At 42.0% G+C, this 14,506-nt stretch overlaps 1 protein-coding gene and 1 pseudogene across 1 annotated transcript in view; one reads left to right on the top strand and one right to left on the bottom strand.

Moving 5' to 3' along the window:
• Nucleotides 1-7,763, top strand: part of ASB7 (ankyrin repeat and SOCS box containing 7) — a 49,497-nt gene extending 41,734 nt beyond the window's left edge. Inside the window, exon 6 of the mRNA XM_025392253.1 lies at nucleotides 4,377-7,763. Within this exon, the coding sequence (XP_025248038.1) occupies nucleotides 4,377-4,516 (140 nt within the window). The 3' untranslated portion in view covers nucleotides 4,517-7,763. The remainder of the gene's footprint in view (nucleotides 1-4,376) is intronic.
• LOC112629105 lies at nucleotides 1,474-3,732 on the bottom strand (annotated as a pseudogene).
• Nucleotides 7,764-14,506: the final 6,743 nt, after the last annotated feature.

The raw sequence follows: 14,506 nt of genomic DNA on the forward strand, positions 1-14,506 counted from the left end.
CTGAATATGTTGTGGTGGTTCTTTTTATTAGTATTAAAAAGGGCCTGGCATGGCAGCTCATGCCTTGTAATCCCAGCACTTTGGGAGGCTGAGGCAGCTGGATCACTTGAGGCCAGGAGTCCAAGACCAGCCTGGCCAACATGATGAGACCCCATCTCTACTAAAAATACAAAAATTAGCTGGGCATAGTGGCACATGCCTATAATCCTAGCTACTCAGGAGGCTGAGGCATGAGAATAGCTTGAACTTGGGAGATGGAGGTTGCAGTGAGGTGAGATTGCACCACTGCACTCCAGCCTGGGCAACAGAGTGAGACTACTTCGCAATAAATAAATAAATAATACTTAAAAAGAACCCATCATCTATTAGGAAAATCAAATTCTTTAAAGAAAGAAGATTCATATCTAATTCACATTCCGGTTTGCATTTGCAGATCAAATACTGTAAGCATTTCCTGAAAAATGACAATGATAATTTATTCTTTTCCTAAAGTAGCCCATGAATAGTGTTGAAAAACAATTCAAAACAGGCTTGGAAATGATTTGCTGTTGACCTGGGTGTGTTTTGCGTTGACTGTTTTATACTTTAAGGACAACCCTATTAAGCATTCATTCAACTAATATTCGCTGAATACTGTGTCAGCTGTCAGGTTTACATTGGCAAATGGAGCCAGACATGGTCCTCCCCTCATGGAACATGTCATATAGTGAGGAAGATGGGCATTAATTAACACATAATCACCAAATAAATGTGAACTCACAACCTTATTAAATGTTATAAAGGAAAGGAACTCTGGGAGTATCTGATGGTGAATCCTGACATAGTCTCCTGTGATGAAGTGCTATTTTGGCAGAGATCTGAAAGGTGGAGACATAATCCTCCCAAGAGACACGTGAGTGTGTGTGTCACATCCCTGCACAGATCCATGTACAGACATCTGTGGATACACATATTCCTAGTTTGCAGACATTTGTAAGAAAGCAGTCACTTCTGCTGCCATTCTGTTAAGAGACCACATAGCAGGTAAGGTCTCGAAAAGCATATGTTCATACAGGCCTTACAGAGCAGAGGTCTAAGTCAGCCTTTGTCATTTATGAAGAAGTACTTCATTTTGAATAATGGTGATCACGGTAAGCAAGTACAATGGATATAAGGGATAAAGTACAAGAATAGTTTTCCAAGTATGGTCTAGTGGACCCTGGAGTCCCCAAGACCCTTTTGGGGTATCTGTGAGGTCAAAATGATTTCTTTCCTTTTTTTTTTAAATAGAGAATGCAAGCCACAGTTTCTGTTCTATAAACACAAACTTTTGTATTATAAATACAAAATAAGAAAAGATAGTGATATGTTAGCTGTTATGAAGGGTGAAAACTTTATATAAACTTCAAAAGGCTGCTTTCTGCATCTGCATCAATGTAATTTCATGATTCTCTACCAGTTTCATTTATAGAAAGAATCTCTGTAGTCAAATTATTATTCATGTTTGTGTCCCCCATATCTATAGGAATACAGTTTATTGTCTGCTCCTCCACTCGAAGGAGCCCTGTGTCTGTCTAGTCTGCTCTCAGAACTTTGTCTTCATGAGCAGCCACATCATAGAGAGAAGCCTTACAACTTCTTGAATCCCACAGCTTGACAGTGTTATATAAGGATCCTGAAATCAGCTGTGGTTCATGGGTAGGAGACCATTGTACTGACGTCTCCCAACCTGCATGTGAGGTTAGGGACGCAACATGAAAGAACCATCTTTAGTTTGGGGATCCCACAGTCTGATATACCTATCTGTGCTTCCAGATGCTAAACATTTACAAAGTGGAGAATAGGAAATACAATTAAACACTTTATTTCCTGTAAAGTTGACTTAAGATTGCCAAACATGACATCCCACACACTAATTGTATGGTCCCAAGGTACACTGCAGATTTCTTCAGCATCTGACCACATCACTGAGGAAATTGCTTCCTTGTGGCCAGAGAAGGTCACTATGGGAGTCCTTGTTAGTCCCAACTGCTCTGTTTTCTGTTTCTTTCTTGGTCAATTTGTGGATTCCTCCATTTCATCTTCTTCTGTAGGGACTGTAGACCAGATCCTTAGCATCTTATCCCAGGAGCCACTGCAAAATTTAGTTGCTGAGCTATCAGTAGCTGTAGAATCTATACTTGTGCCGCAGTGTAGGGTTTTCACTTTGTTTCTCTCAACATTCCACTCCCATGTGAGAATAGTCTGATCCATAGAGGCACTCAGTAATAACACAAACTGTGTTTTATCACCCAGGCCATATCTTTTACAACATCCATGTGTCCCACAATTGTCAATGTTGACTTTCCTTCCAAGGACCAGATCCAAACCAGTCAAGATCCATACCTCTGTCCCTTAAATTGAACTGGTCCAGTCATCATGGACACATCATTCTGGGTGGGGTGCAGTATACTTCTCCACATATTCTATTTCCACAACTTCTTCTAATGAGATGTTCTCCTGTTCCATGTGTTTGACCAAGGGCATTCGCAGAAACTGATCCTTAAAAAGGAAATCAACTCCATATATTTTTGGAACTCATTTCTGTCCTTTAGTAATTTATTGATGATGTTAGTAAAGTCATCACTTTCAGAGACAGCAGTGATTGAGAAGGGAACATCATCAATGGCCTATTTCTTGTGATCAGTGTAGAAGTGTGTTTACAGCTGAGCAATGGCAGGGAGTGCACACAAGACTTGGCCACAGAAACATATGGGTTAGTAGGCTGAGAACGGGAGCTCCTGTATCTTAGGACTACAAAGAGACAGCTCAAAATTACACTGCACAGGTAAGCGAGAAGCTGCAGTCTAATCTTGGACTTTGCTTTCTCTCCATAGGTCTGCTCCTGATTTTCATAATAACACTGAGATATGATTTGCCTTTTTCTCATTCCTTTTGACACGAGTGTCAGTGTTTTCCAGAGACGAGGTGGTGTGATTGGTGTGATTTATCTCAACAGATTGAATTCAGAAGCATATATGAAAATTCAGCTATCATCTATTAAGCCAGACATTAAAAGCTTTGCAAAAATGTGAAAGAATGACATTCTTGTTAAATTTTTTTTTGGTTTTGGAAAATATAGTTAATTTTCATAATGATGTGTTATTTATGTTAACATGTAAAGGGTTTATTAGAATGAATTTAAAAGTATTTCTAAAATTTCTGTTTTAACTTAAAATATGGCATTTATCTATAGGGATAGCCCACATAAAAGTTTTTTTGGGGTTTGCAATAATTTTTTTAAAGTGTAAAGGAGTTTTGAAACCAAAAAGTTTGAGAATGACAAATATGGCATTCAACTTGACTTTAAGCATGTTACCTAATCTCTCTGAGACTCTATAAAATGGGGGCGATGATCAAAGTACTTCCCTCATAAAAGGATGAAAGGAGTTCATACATGTCATTTGCTCTTAACAATATATGGCACAGAGTAAGTATTCAATATATATTAGCTTTATTATCATGTTTAATATGAAAGCAAAACTCCCTGGACTCCAAACACTACTGAAGCGCAGTCGAAGAATTCTTGCTTGTTTTTGGAGCCATCTGTATTGTTTTTGTAAAACAAAATATTCCAAAGGGAAAGAAATAGGATTTTGTGATTTTTCTTTTGAATTGAGATATAACAGGAGTTTTTATTGGCAAATAATCAGGGTGTAGAAGCTTGAAGCGATGTAGATTCAGAATACCTTGAGGTGCTTTTTCACACCCCATTCCTGCTGCACTCCTCAACTCTCAGCCTTATAACCAAGGTTCTGCTATGTTCAGAATCACGGAAAACAGGTGGGCAGATCTGGAAAGCTTGTTTGGAAATTTCCACAGAGGCCGTGGTGGACTTCGGGGCTCCAGTGTCCTAGACCCAGAGCCGAAAGGGAGGCTCACAATAGGGGACATCTCATTCAGTCCCCACACTTTTCAGATTGAGAACCCAAGACTCAGAGCAATGATTGGCTCACAGTGGCTCACCCAGCCTGAGAGAGACCTAATCAGGACAAGAACCAGAGTTTTCCTGATTTGTAACAGAAAGGATATGAGGCTTAGAATCAGAACTGTTTTTAGTCTCAGTCTAAAGCCTTAATTGGTTGTCTGATATTAAGCAGCTTGTTTACATCTGATACTCAGTATTCTTATTTGTAAAATGGAGGTGAAAATATCCACCATCCCAGAGTTGTGAAAAAGATCAAATAAGGCATCGCATGAAGGTCCTAGGACACTTTGTTTGAGTTGGTATCTTTCCGGGCCTTTGCGTGTAAAGTCCGTAGAGAGAACTTCTCAGTGAAATAAACAGTTCTTTTCAAAAGTGCCTTAAATATTGTGCTTTGTGGCTTTGTAACATTCTCTTTTTTCTGTCTTTTTAGGACAGCCCAGAAACTTGCAGGACCTGTGCCGAATTAAAATTCGACAATGTATAGGCCTTCAAAACCTAAAGCTACTTGATGAACTACCAATTGCCAAGGTCATGAAAGACTACTTAAAACACAAATTTGATGATATCTGATATACCAGAACTGTGAGCAGGATTAGGAGTTATATTCCAGATACTTAAAAGGCTTTTTGCCTTGCACAAAGTATATCCTATGCAATTTCTGATTTGCTGTGAAATCAGAAAGCAGGTATACACTTTTGGGTTTTCTGTTTGTTTGGTTGGTTTTCATTGTAGGGAAGGGATTTTTATATATATATATAAAAACACACACCACATGCTTGAAGGTCTTAATTTGGTTTCTTGGTCCAAGTTTAAGAGGTCCAAGCTTTGTATACAATACTGCATTTAGAAAAATTGTCTTTTCTTAAATGACACAAGCAGGTTTGGAGTGGAGAATTTACCCTTTCCAAATTTATGGTTTCCTTGGTAAGCACGATATTCTAAACCAGCAGAGCACTTGTTAATGTTTGGAGGCACAGTTTCACCCAGGGGGGCCCTGGGTTCTTCTGGAAAATGCCCTAAGAAATGTTTAAAGTAATGCTGTCACCTCATTCATTTTTAATGAGTACAAATTGGCCGTTTCAAACTGTTCTTTTTCCTAATTGATGTAGCTTTCGGATGACATAAATTCAGTATCTCTGCCTTTCTTTTGGTGTGCTCTTGTTTTTAACTTTTTTTTTTTTTAACAACAGTAGTACACTACCCTGAGACATTGTGTCTCGATTTCTATCTCTAGTTAGAGTTGTGCTTTTAAAAAAATTAACGGGAAAGAAACTAACTTTAATTGAAGCCAGTGTATTCTGTTTTTAAAACTGTGCCTGCAGTGCAATACTCTTTCTGGTGTATTTTATCCATTATTTCACTTGCTGGTCATCATTTCACAGCCAGCTTTGACATGCCCGTGAGAACAGGAGCCGCCACTTTAATTTTCATGGCAGAACCATAGTATGTCAGTTGCAATTTCCATTTTAAGCTATGTCTTTTACTTCACTTTAAGCAGAAAATTTTGTATCCTGGTGGTAGAGTCTTCCCTTAAAAATTGTTAAATCATTTGGCTTTAATGGTTCAATAATTTGGAATGGCTTCATGGTGTTTCTTTTTCTCCCAGTTTAAAAAAAAAAAAACTTTTTAAGGGTAAAATCTTTAAGGGGTACACATTTGTAAGTCTGGCTAATTTCTAATATGCTAATTAAACATTTCCTATTTTAAGGTTATATACAGTGAGGCTCTTCAGGACAATTATTTTCTGGGTTGATTGGGCATTTGTTTGCTGTGTAAACACGGATATGATAAGTGTCAGTAACAATGGAAAAGGTCCCAGAGGCATTAGGCATCTAAGATGATGCCCTCAGAAATGTATTCTGTGCTTGATTTGTGTTATTAGCTTCAGAAGAACCTTTTCAAATGTCCCAGTATCGTTTTTAGTGCTTTGGGAAAAAATATTCACACACTGTTAATAAATTTGTTATCAGAAGTTTACAAGACGAAGGGCTTCTCTCATCTGAATTTCTAGATTTAAGTCATAAAGCGTAAAACTGTTTCACCCGGAAGTGTAACTAAGCAGAATTAGGAGTTGTCTCTGGCTTTACCTTTTTCAGAGCCAGCAGTGCTGTTTTCTCAAGCACAGCGTTTGTTCTCTTGGGTGCAGAGTAGTTGTGGCGTCTTACACTCGATCTGCTTGTACCTAGGCATTGCACAGGTTTCCAAAGACGGGCAGCTTCAGAAAAAAGGATTATTCGGGAGATTACTGGTGTGACCCATAGACTCTTTGGCATAGACTGTTTCGCAGGCAGCCAGTCTGAGTGTGGCCAGTTCTATAACCATCCCCAAACTAGATGGAGCCTGATGGATAGGAACGAGTAGTCTGTCCTTTTTCCCATAAAAATATTCCAAAAATTTATCTCCAGAGAAAGTCCCCTGTGAAGACAGTTGCCAAGCTATATTCTCATTCTTTAAACCAATACCCAGGTCAGGGCTAGGACACACTAGCAGTCTTAGGGACATGGTGTGGCTAGAAATGAATTGAGTGTGACTTCTCCCTAAAACCCCAGGCCCAGGGATGTGAGGAGGCAGAGGGGTGCCTGGAGTTTCTGCACTCTGAGCAGTGATGTTAATGTTACACTTGCACAGAGCTTATTTCCACGTATGTGTGTGTTAATTTATTCACCTAGTTTAAAATGTTTTCTCTCCCCAGCCATTCAGAGGTTTCCAAACTAAGCCACTGAGTTTGAGTCAGGGAATTCCAAGTAAAAAACGATCAGATTAAGGTAAATTCTTTGTTCTGTATTGCTGCTGTGACTTCAGAAAAAAATTATGAGAGCTCTTCCTGGAATTTTGAAATTTCTATTTAATGAAGAAGTGTATAATTCCATTATTTATTGTTTGAGGTTTGATTTATCTGGAAGCTTAAAAAGAATGTTTTATTTTTGTTGTTAATAAAATCCCAATCACATTTCACAATAACTAAAATGTCTCCAAGTGGGTTACTGATAGATTATAGTGGTGAAACCTGCAGGTCTGCATTTGAATTGGATTGACAGAGAAGCATTCCATGGTCACATAATGAATAGGGAGAACAGAACTTTTCAGAAAAATCAACTGATTGTTTTTTCCAGAAGACAGAACAGAAAATGTTCAGAATATTTTCAAATTTGTCAGATTCTTTTATGTTTCCTTTGAAATTTATTATTTAAGCCTATTACTAAACCTTTATAAAAATATATTTGGCAAATACACCAAAGAAACCAGCTCATAAAAGATTATGATCATTAATGAACTGTAAACCTCATCTTTCGAAAACAAGGTTTTGTGTTTTGTTTTTTTTGTAAATATTTGTGTTTATAAATGTACAGCAGAGTAAGAGTGTTTTTTAGATTATTTAATTCCCATATTTCTAAACTATTTACTACACAGTAATCCATGCCTGTTAGTTTGGAGGACTTGACTGTTTCGTTTTTTAATTCATTATCAGTCATGCTTGGAACAGCATTTCCACTAGAGAATTCAGTGTTCTGGCAGTAGCAAGAGTGCACATCTGGAGCATGAGGGAGTCTAGCATGATTTGTCAGATGCACACCCTAAGAGACGAGAATGGGTAGTTTAATGACCAGCATGGACCATACGAAATCGAGATTCTAACTTTCCTGCAGAAGTGCTCATTAGCCCAGAATGTGATTGGGATAAGGCCATTTGCCCACAAATTTAGCTTTCATGTAACTCCTAGTGTGTTATATCATAATGTATTTTGTTCTTCCTTTTTAATGTAAGTTTTGCTTTGGGTCAATTTGAATTAAAAAAAAATCAAATCTGATTTAAAACATGTTGGAGTTGTATTTTATTTCCAGTCTACCTTAACTTTTTAATATGTCCAGCTATTTGGTGAAAATAAATAAAACTCTGTCCTTCCTTCATCAGCATTTTAGATCACTGGGAATTGTTTAAGAATATGATGATGCAGAAAACAATACCACTCTACATTGTCACCAGATAAGCCATTTCTTACCCTCCTTTAATTTGTTTAATGCATTCTGCAAATACCAACCAACTAAAGATTATCACAGTGTTGAGTGTATCGATCCAGCACTGAGCTTTCTTGGGCCGTAATCGCCACCTACCTCACGCGTGTCACACCTTGACTGAGGACAGGATTTAGACCACAGCGTTTCTAAACGTAGGACAGTATGCAGTCAAAGCAATGAATCTGACGGAGTTACCCTGCAGGGGATGAAGCAAAACAACTTTGATTTCACATTTCCTCTATAAAACATAAACACAGCTTGATTCAGGAGAGACCCAAAGTGAATATGAATGATGGTGTGCTAAGAGAAAGGGAAGAGGGACTGCTTAGCACCCCATGCAGAAGTGGGATGTTTTGGAATTATAATCTTGTTGCAGCCTTGTCCAGGGTTTGGCACGAATGAAGGCCAAAAATAGGACATTTGAAACTATTTCTAATGATCAGCAGGGGAGTTCAGCTTTGAAAAATTGCTGTGTTGCTTGGAAACCTTGAGATCATTCCTTTTCCAATATGATAGAAGTAGTGTATTGTTTTCTCAGCTGAGAGACAGTTTACAAAAATAGTTTACAGCTATTGATAAAACATTATCTACTTGATAAAAAAAATAGTTCCACATCTCACATATTTGGATATCTGAGATGAAAGAACATGGATTTGTATCCTCTGCCTGTATTTATGTAACTTAATGTAACTGTGTGTGCTTAACTGAAGGAGTAAGAGTGAAGTTTTACAAGTTTTGATGCTAGAACTCAACATACTAAGATACAAAGATAATTTTTCTTTATTCTATCTTTAGTTATTTTGTTATTACCTATTAAATGAAACAAAGGTTCAGACAGCATATGGCCAACTGGATCTCATGACTTCTCTTGTATGCCCCTGACAAATAGTGTTCCACTCTTTGTAATATATTTCCTGAAGACCGTGGCTCATTTGATGGATATTTCCTTATCTTCCAGAAGAACTCTATGATTCCTGAGTGACAGTCAACATTCTGAATCACATTTGAAAAGACTGAGGTGATTTGTGTATGGACTATGAAAGATCATCAGTGTGGGAGTAAAACCCTAAACTAGCCCTGTTGCCCCAGTGCTTGGTCTCACTGTCCTGAGCGAGTATCTTACACTAAATGATTAGATGTGATCTTTAAGTCTCATTCATCCAGCTATGCCTAGAGCACCTCGTGCTGCTTTTCAGTTGTGTATCTGCAAGGCAAGGGTTTGATTCATTCTGACCCTTAAACCGTTGGAAGTAAAGGATCACATTCAAGCACAGTATTTCTCTTCTTTCGCAGATGTGAACTTTTAAAAACGTCATCATTGGTAGTTATTGTAAGTTTATTTTATTTTATTTTAGAGACAGAGTCTCACTCTGTTGCACAGGCTGGAGTGCAGTTGGCACAGTCTTGGCTCACTGCAACCTCTGCCTCCCAGGTTCAAGTGATTCTCCTGCCTCAGCCTCCCAAGTAACTGGGATTATAGGTGTGCTCCACTACGCCCGGCTAGTTTTTGTATTTTTAGTAGAGACGGGGTTTCACCATGTTGGCCAGGCTGGTCTCGAACTCCTGACCTCAAGTGATCCACCCACCTCAGCCTCTCAAAGTGTTGGCATTACAGGCGTGAGCCACCATGCCCGGCCTGTAAATATATTTTCAATCTTGATTCCAGTATCTTGAAAATCTCACTTGGAACCTTTATGTTTCCTTTTTATTAGAACACTGTTTTAAATTAAAAGTGTAGCGTTATGTTACATTAAGAAGTAATGAAGTTATTCACTTTTTTGCGAAACTAGTTTATGAATCAGAACAGAGATGGCTGAATTTGGACAATGACATTCAGTTTAAGTTGAGAAATTTGGTTATGTGATGAGTAGACTGACACAGAAGTACTCCAGCTGCAGAGATTTCCTATTTTATCTGGCAAATGTAGTCATATTTTTCTTGCTGCTCAGTTTTGAGCTAATGTTGCTTTTCTTCCTCTAATAGTTTCAGGTCAGGTCACTTCTTAGTTTTCTTTTTCTTTACCAGAAAAAAGAACAGTTGTGGGGCATGGACTTACTGTACATGACCATTTTAGATTTCTCTAGAGAGTTTCTAGATTTTCCCTCTCTTCATTCTGGTCACTTAACCCTTTAGTGAGGTACACGCCTGTGTACAAGGTGTAGACTCAGCCTCATCAGGTTGTTTTAGTGTGCTGATTTTCGAGTTCCCAAATGGCTTATTTTCTCTGCCTTACCTGAGTAGAAATATAGCTTATCATTTTGGAAGAATGCCTCCTTAGTTGGCTACAGCCATTTTCCATCTTGGGTAGCACCAGAGAACAAATTGCATTTCTTGCTGGTTTACCACTGGTGCTCTTAAGAATTCATTTGCTATGAGTCCACTGGGCAGAGTTCCTTGAAGACAAACACTGGGTCTTATTTGCCTGACCCTCAAACAGTATTTGCCAACAGAATCCATTTTCCAGGGCCTTAGTGGCATGTGGCATTTGGTCCCTAGCATGTTAACTTTGTTCCTTCAGGGATCCAAGGAAAAGAGGGCCAGGTCGTTCATAGCTTTAAGTCTCAGGCCCTCCTAATTCCCACCAGTCTTGCCTTTGGCTCTTCCTTCTTCCCTCCGCCTCCTCTCTTCAGCCTCCCTGCTGTCAGCGTCACCTGGCAGTGGAGCCTAGCTACTGGTCTCGTGTGGGCACTGAGACCTTCAGCAGAGACCACTGGATTTTGGTTGCCAGGAATTGTATCAGTCAAGATTCTCCCTCCCTGAGCCCCCACAGTGCTGCGAGCCCCCGAAGGAGGCAGGGCAAGGCACAGTCTAGATGGCTGACTCAGAGCTGCCCCCAGGCACCTGCCTCGCTGGAGTATCTATGCAGGCTCCAGCTGTGCTTGTACAGCGCTCTCCGTGAAGCTGGGTGGGGACTGAGGTGGATCCCCCCGCATCTCTACGCCGTGTTGCTTTTTCTCCATTGTTTCATACACCGCATGGGTGGTATTCTTACATAGGAAAGCCCTGGCCGACTCGGTCCTGGTTTGACCATTTCTGCCCTCTTTAGTGCCTGGCTGGCACAGTGCCTTTCACACTATGGATTTTCACTCCCGCAGATTTTCAAGTGAATCTAGTCCAAACCCTTCCTTGGGCAGGTGGGAAAGCCAGGCCTTCTTATGCTCTTAGCTGGTCCTCACCATCCCTGAATTGGTGTCACTCCTCTCCTGCTGGCATCAGTTGTTTTCCACGGAATGGAAATCACCCCATTATGAGGACAGCAATAATAGAATGAGACCCATCTTGGCAAAAGTTGGCAAGGCTTAGGATTTCATATGTTATACTTCCTGGATTTAAAGCCCACACATCTATAAAATGCCTGTAATTTCCTATAAAATGTGGCCCAAGAGTTCAGTCTTAGCCTCCACCATGCCTTCCTTTTTTTTTTTTTTTTTTTTTTTTTTTAATTGAGACGGAGTCCCTGTCTGTCGCCCAGGCTGGAGTGCAGTGGTGTGATCTTGACTCACTGCAACCTCTGCCACCCGGGTTCGAGTTATTCTTGTGCCTCAGCCTCCTGAGTAGCTGGGACCGCAGGTGCACACCACCATGCCTGGCTAAATTTTTTGTAATTTTAGTAGAGACAGGGTTTAGCCATGTTGGCCAGGCTGGTCTCGAACTCCTGACCTCAGGTGATCTGCCTGCCTCAGCCCCTGCAAAGTACTGGGATTACAGGCGTGAGCCACCGCACCTGACTGTCTTTCGGATAATCTTGACTAAGAGGAAACAGCTTGGGTTCTAGAACTCCCTTAGGAACTCCGTGTGCCCTTTGCTGGCCTCGGGAGTGTGGCAATAAGAATTACTTCCTAGGCAAGGATGCTACTGCTCTCAGCTCCGCCTGTCCACTGTTTACAAGATGAGCAGGATAACTGAACATATGAGCCTGCACACAGAGGCCAGTGGCATGCATACTTGGCTGGCTTTTTCTTTTAGCTTTCATTACAGTCAGCTAAGAGATTGGTATACTGCTATCCTTTCATCATATTTTATGATCCCTCACATTTATAACATACACTTCCACTGAAAAGAGAAAAAGAGACTTGTTAAAGAGACTTGGGGAGGAGTAGGGAGAAGAACGTGGATATTTTGTCTTAGAAATAAAGTTGAAATAAATATCCTTGTATCCGATAGCACTTGTTGGGTGGCTGTATATATTTTACATTGACATTTACTTACGTGGAGTCTTCTCCTGAAGTTTCTATAAGAAGTTGATAAATTAATCTATTAGTTTGTTAGACCATTAGGCAAGTAAAAAGAAAGATTGCGTATTTCAGTGTGCTGATTTCAAGACTGTCATACCATTAGAGTTTGTCCTAATTTATCAGCCTTTGAGACTAAGATAGTGATGCTTTATCCCAGAACTGTGGACTCACATATACTATCTATGGAGCATCTTGAGGTTCTGTGTTTAAAATCACAGTGCACATGTCAATGACAAGGTGATCATGTCTCTTGCAACTTCCCGTCAAACCTAATACCAGGTAGATTTGAAAGTCATCACCCCTACCACTCCAGCCTCCCAGCCCCATCCCTGGTAGGTGTTTTTAGGACATGAAGTGTAGTGGCTCAGCCCTTCACTCTACCAGTAAAGCAGAGATGAACGGCCCTTGCCTCCTACCTCTCCTTGTCAGGAGAGCGTTCCCTGAGAGGCATGGAGCAGGACACACAGCGGCAGCCTAACAACAGATTCTAAGGTAGACCTGGCGCCTGGGATGGAGACAGGCAGCACTGAGAGCAGTAGCATCCTTACCTAGGAGCCCCTCAAAGACTAGGGCACAACATCTTGTCTGGGGCCAGGAGAGCTCTGCCACCGTTCCCTGCCTACACTGGGGGCCTAGAAAGCAACTGCTGCTTTGCTACAGCCTGTTCAGAACACTCACCTTTAGTCCTGCTTCGTATTAAGTCTGTTCTCAGGACACATTTGTCCTCTAATGTGAAAATGACATAAGTTTACCACCCACCCCAAGGGGTGTGTGCGTTTACATTAAAGCCTTAGATGAACGGGGATGAGGTTCTGATACAAGGCATGCTGGTGCCGGGCGCAGTGGCTCACACCTGTAATCCCAGCATTTTGGGAGGCTGAGGTGGGCGGATCGCTTGAGGTCAGGAGTTTGAGACCAGCCTGGCCAACATGGTGAAACCTCATCTCTACGAAAACTATAAAAAGTAGCCGGGTGTGGTGGTCCGTGCCTGTAATCCCAGCTACTAGGGAGGCTGAGGCTGCAAGAATCGCTTAAACCCAGAAGGTGGAGGTTGCAGTGAGCCGAGATGGTGCCACTGCACTCTAGCCTGGGCAACAGAGCAAGACTCTGTCTCAAAACAAAAACAAAAACCGTGCTGGGGAGGAAACTATACCTCTGTCTCATCCACATCCACAGAGGGAAGGCTGGGCCTATAGCTCCTCTTCAGAGAGGTCAGCTACAGTTGTGCAGGCCAAGGCGGGCTTCATTGTTCATGGCCTGTGAATTTAGAGTAACCTATGCTCAAATTTTCTAGACTTTCCATCCCTTTCATCCCACCAGAGATGGCAGAGAGGCTGGTGCCTATGCAGAAGTGTGGTCTGCTAGTCGGCGGGCTGGGGAGAGCAAAGGACTGATTTCCATCCTGCTACACACCCCATCTGTACCCAGGACAGCAGCAGCCTCTCAGACCAGCTGCTTTGGGCATTCGTGTTCCAGTTGGGAGGGTACCCTTTCCCTCCACCTTCCTTGCCCTTGGGTCTGTCTGTGTCCTTGGGAAACTCCAGGTTGGAAGGGTTGCCCCACAATTCCTCTTTGTAATGGGGAAACTGGTTTGTCTGCCACGTCGGAAGCCCCGGGAAGGCAGGGATCTGGCCTTAGGCTTGGCGGCCCGGCAAAGAGAACGGCGCTGTGTGTGGTCCCTGGCTGACAGATGTTGGGTGAGTGAGGAAACGGGCAGGCCTCTGGTCGTAACCCTGGTACCAGGTGAGAGAACTGGAAAGGAATCAGTGATTTGTTCGTGTACCCACTCCTAATCTACAGCCCTTCCCATGCGCCCTCACCACCGCCCCCCCACCCCGCCCCACAGTGGGTATTCCAGTCATTTCCACAGGTGAAGAGGTGGAGGGGCGTCTTCCCTTCTCTGCCCACTTCCGCAGGGCCTCTCACTGGGATGGTTTCCCCAGGCTCCTGAGCTGGTGTAGCTCACCCTCCTGGGTCCCCACAGGCCTGTTTTGTGACACGTGTTCCGCTGTCCTGCTGTGTGTGTGTGTGTGTGTGTGCTCCTCGGGGCTCCGAATTCAGGGCTGGGAAGCCCCTCTGAGGGGAGACACGTGACCTTTCCCGGGAAGCAGGTCTGTGGCGTTGTCACCATGTCCAAGGGGACTGTGATCTCAGCAGTATTAAGGCGCCACACATGGGCGCCCCTGTGATAGTTCCCGAGCATCTCTGCTCTGCTGAGCTTGCCGACCTCAGGTGACTTGATTGAGTGTGCCGCACAGGGCCTGCCGCCTCCTGCCTTCTGGACCTCGAATCCCCATCCCGAGGCCCTG

This window comes from Theropithecus gelada, chromosome 7b (assembly GCF_003255815.1).
Source record: "Theropithecus gelada isolate Dixy chromosome 7b, Tgel_1.0, whole genome shotgun sequence".
In the NCBI taxonomy this organism is placed as follows: Eukaryota; Metazoa; Chordata; class Mammalia; order Primates; family Cercopithecidae; genus Theropithecus; species Theropithecus gelada.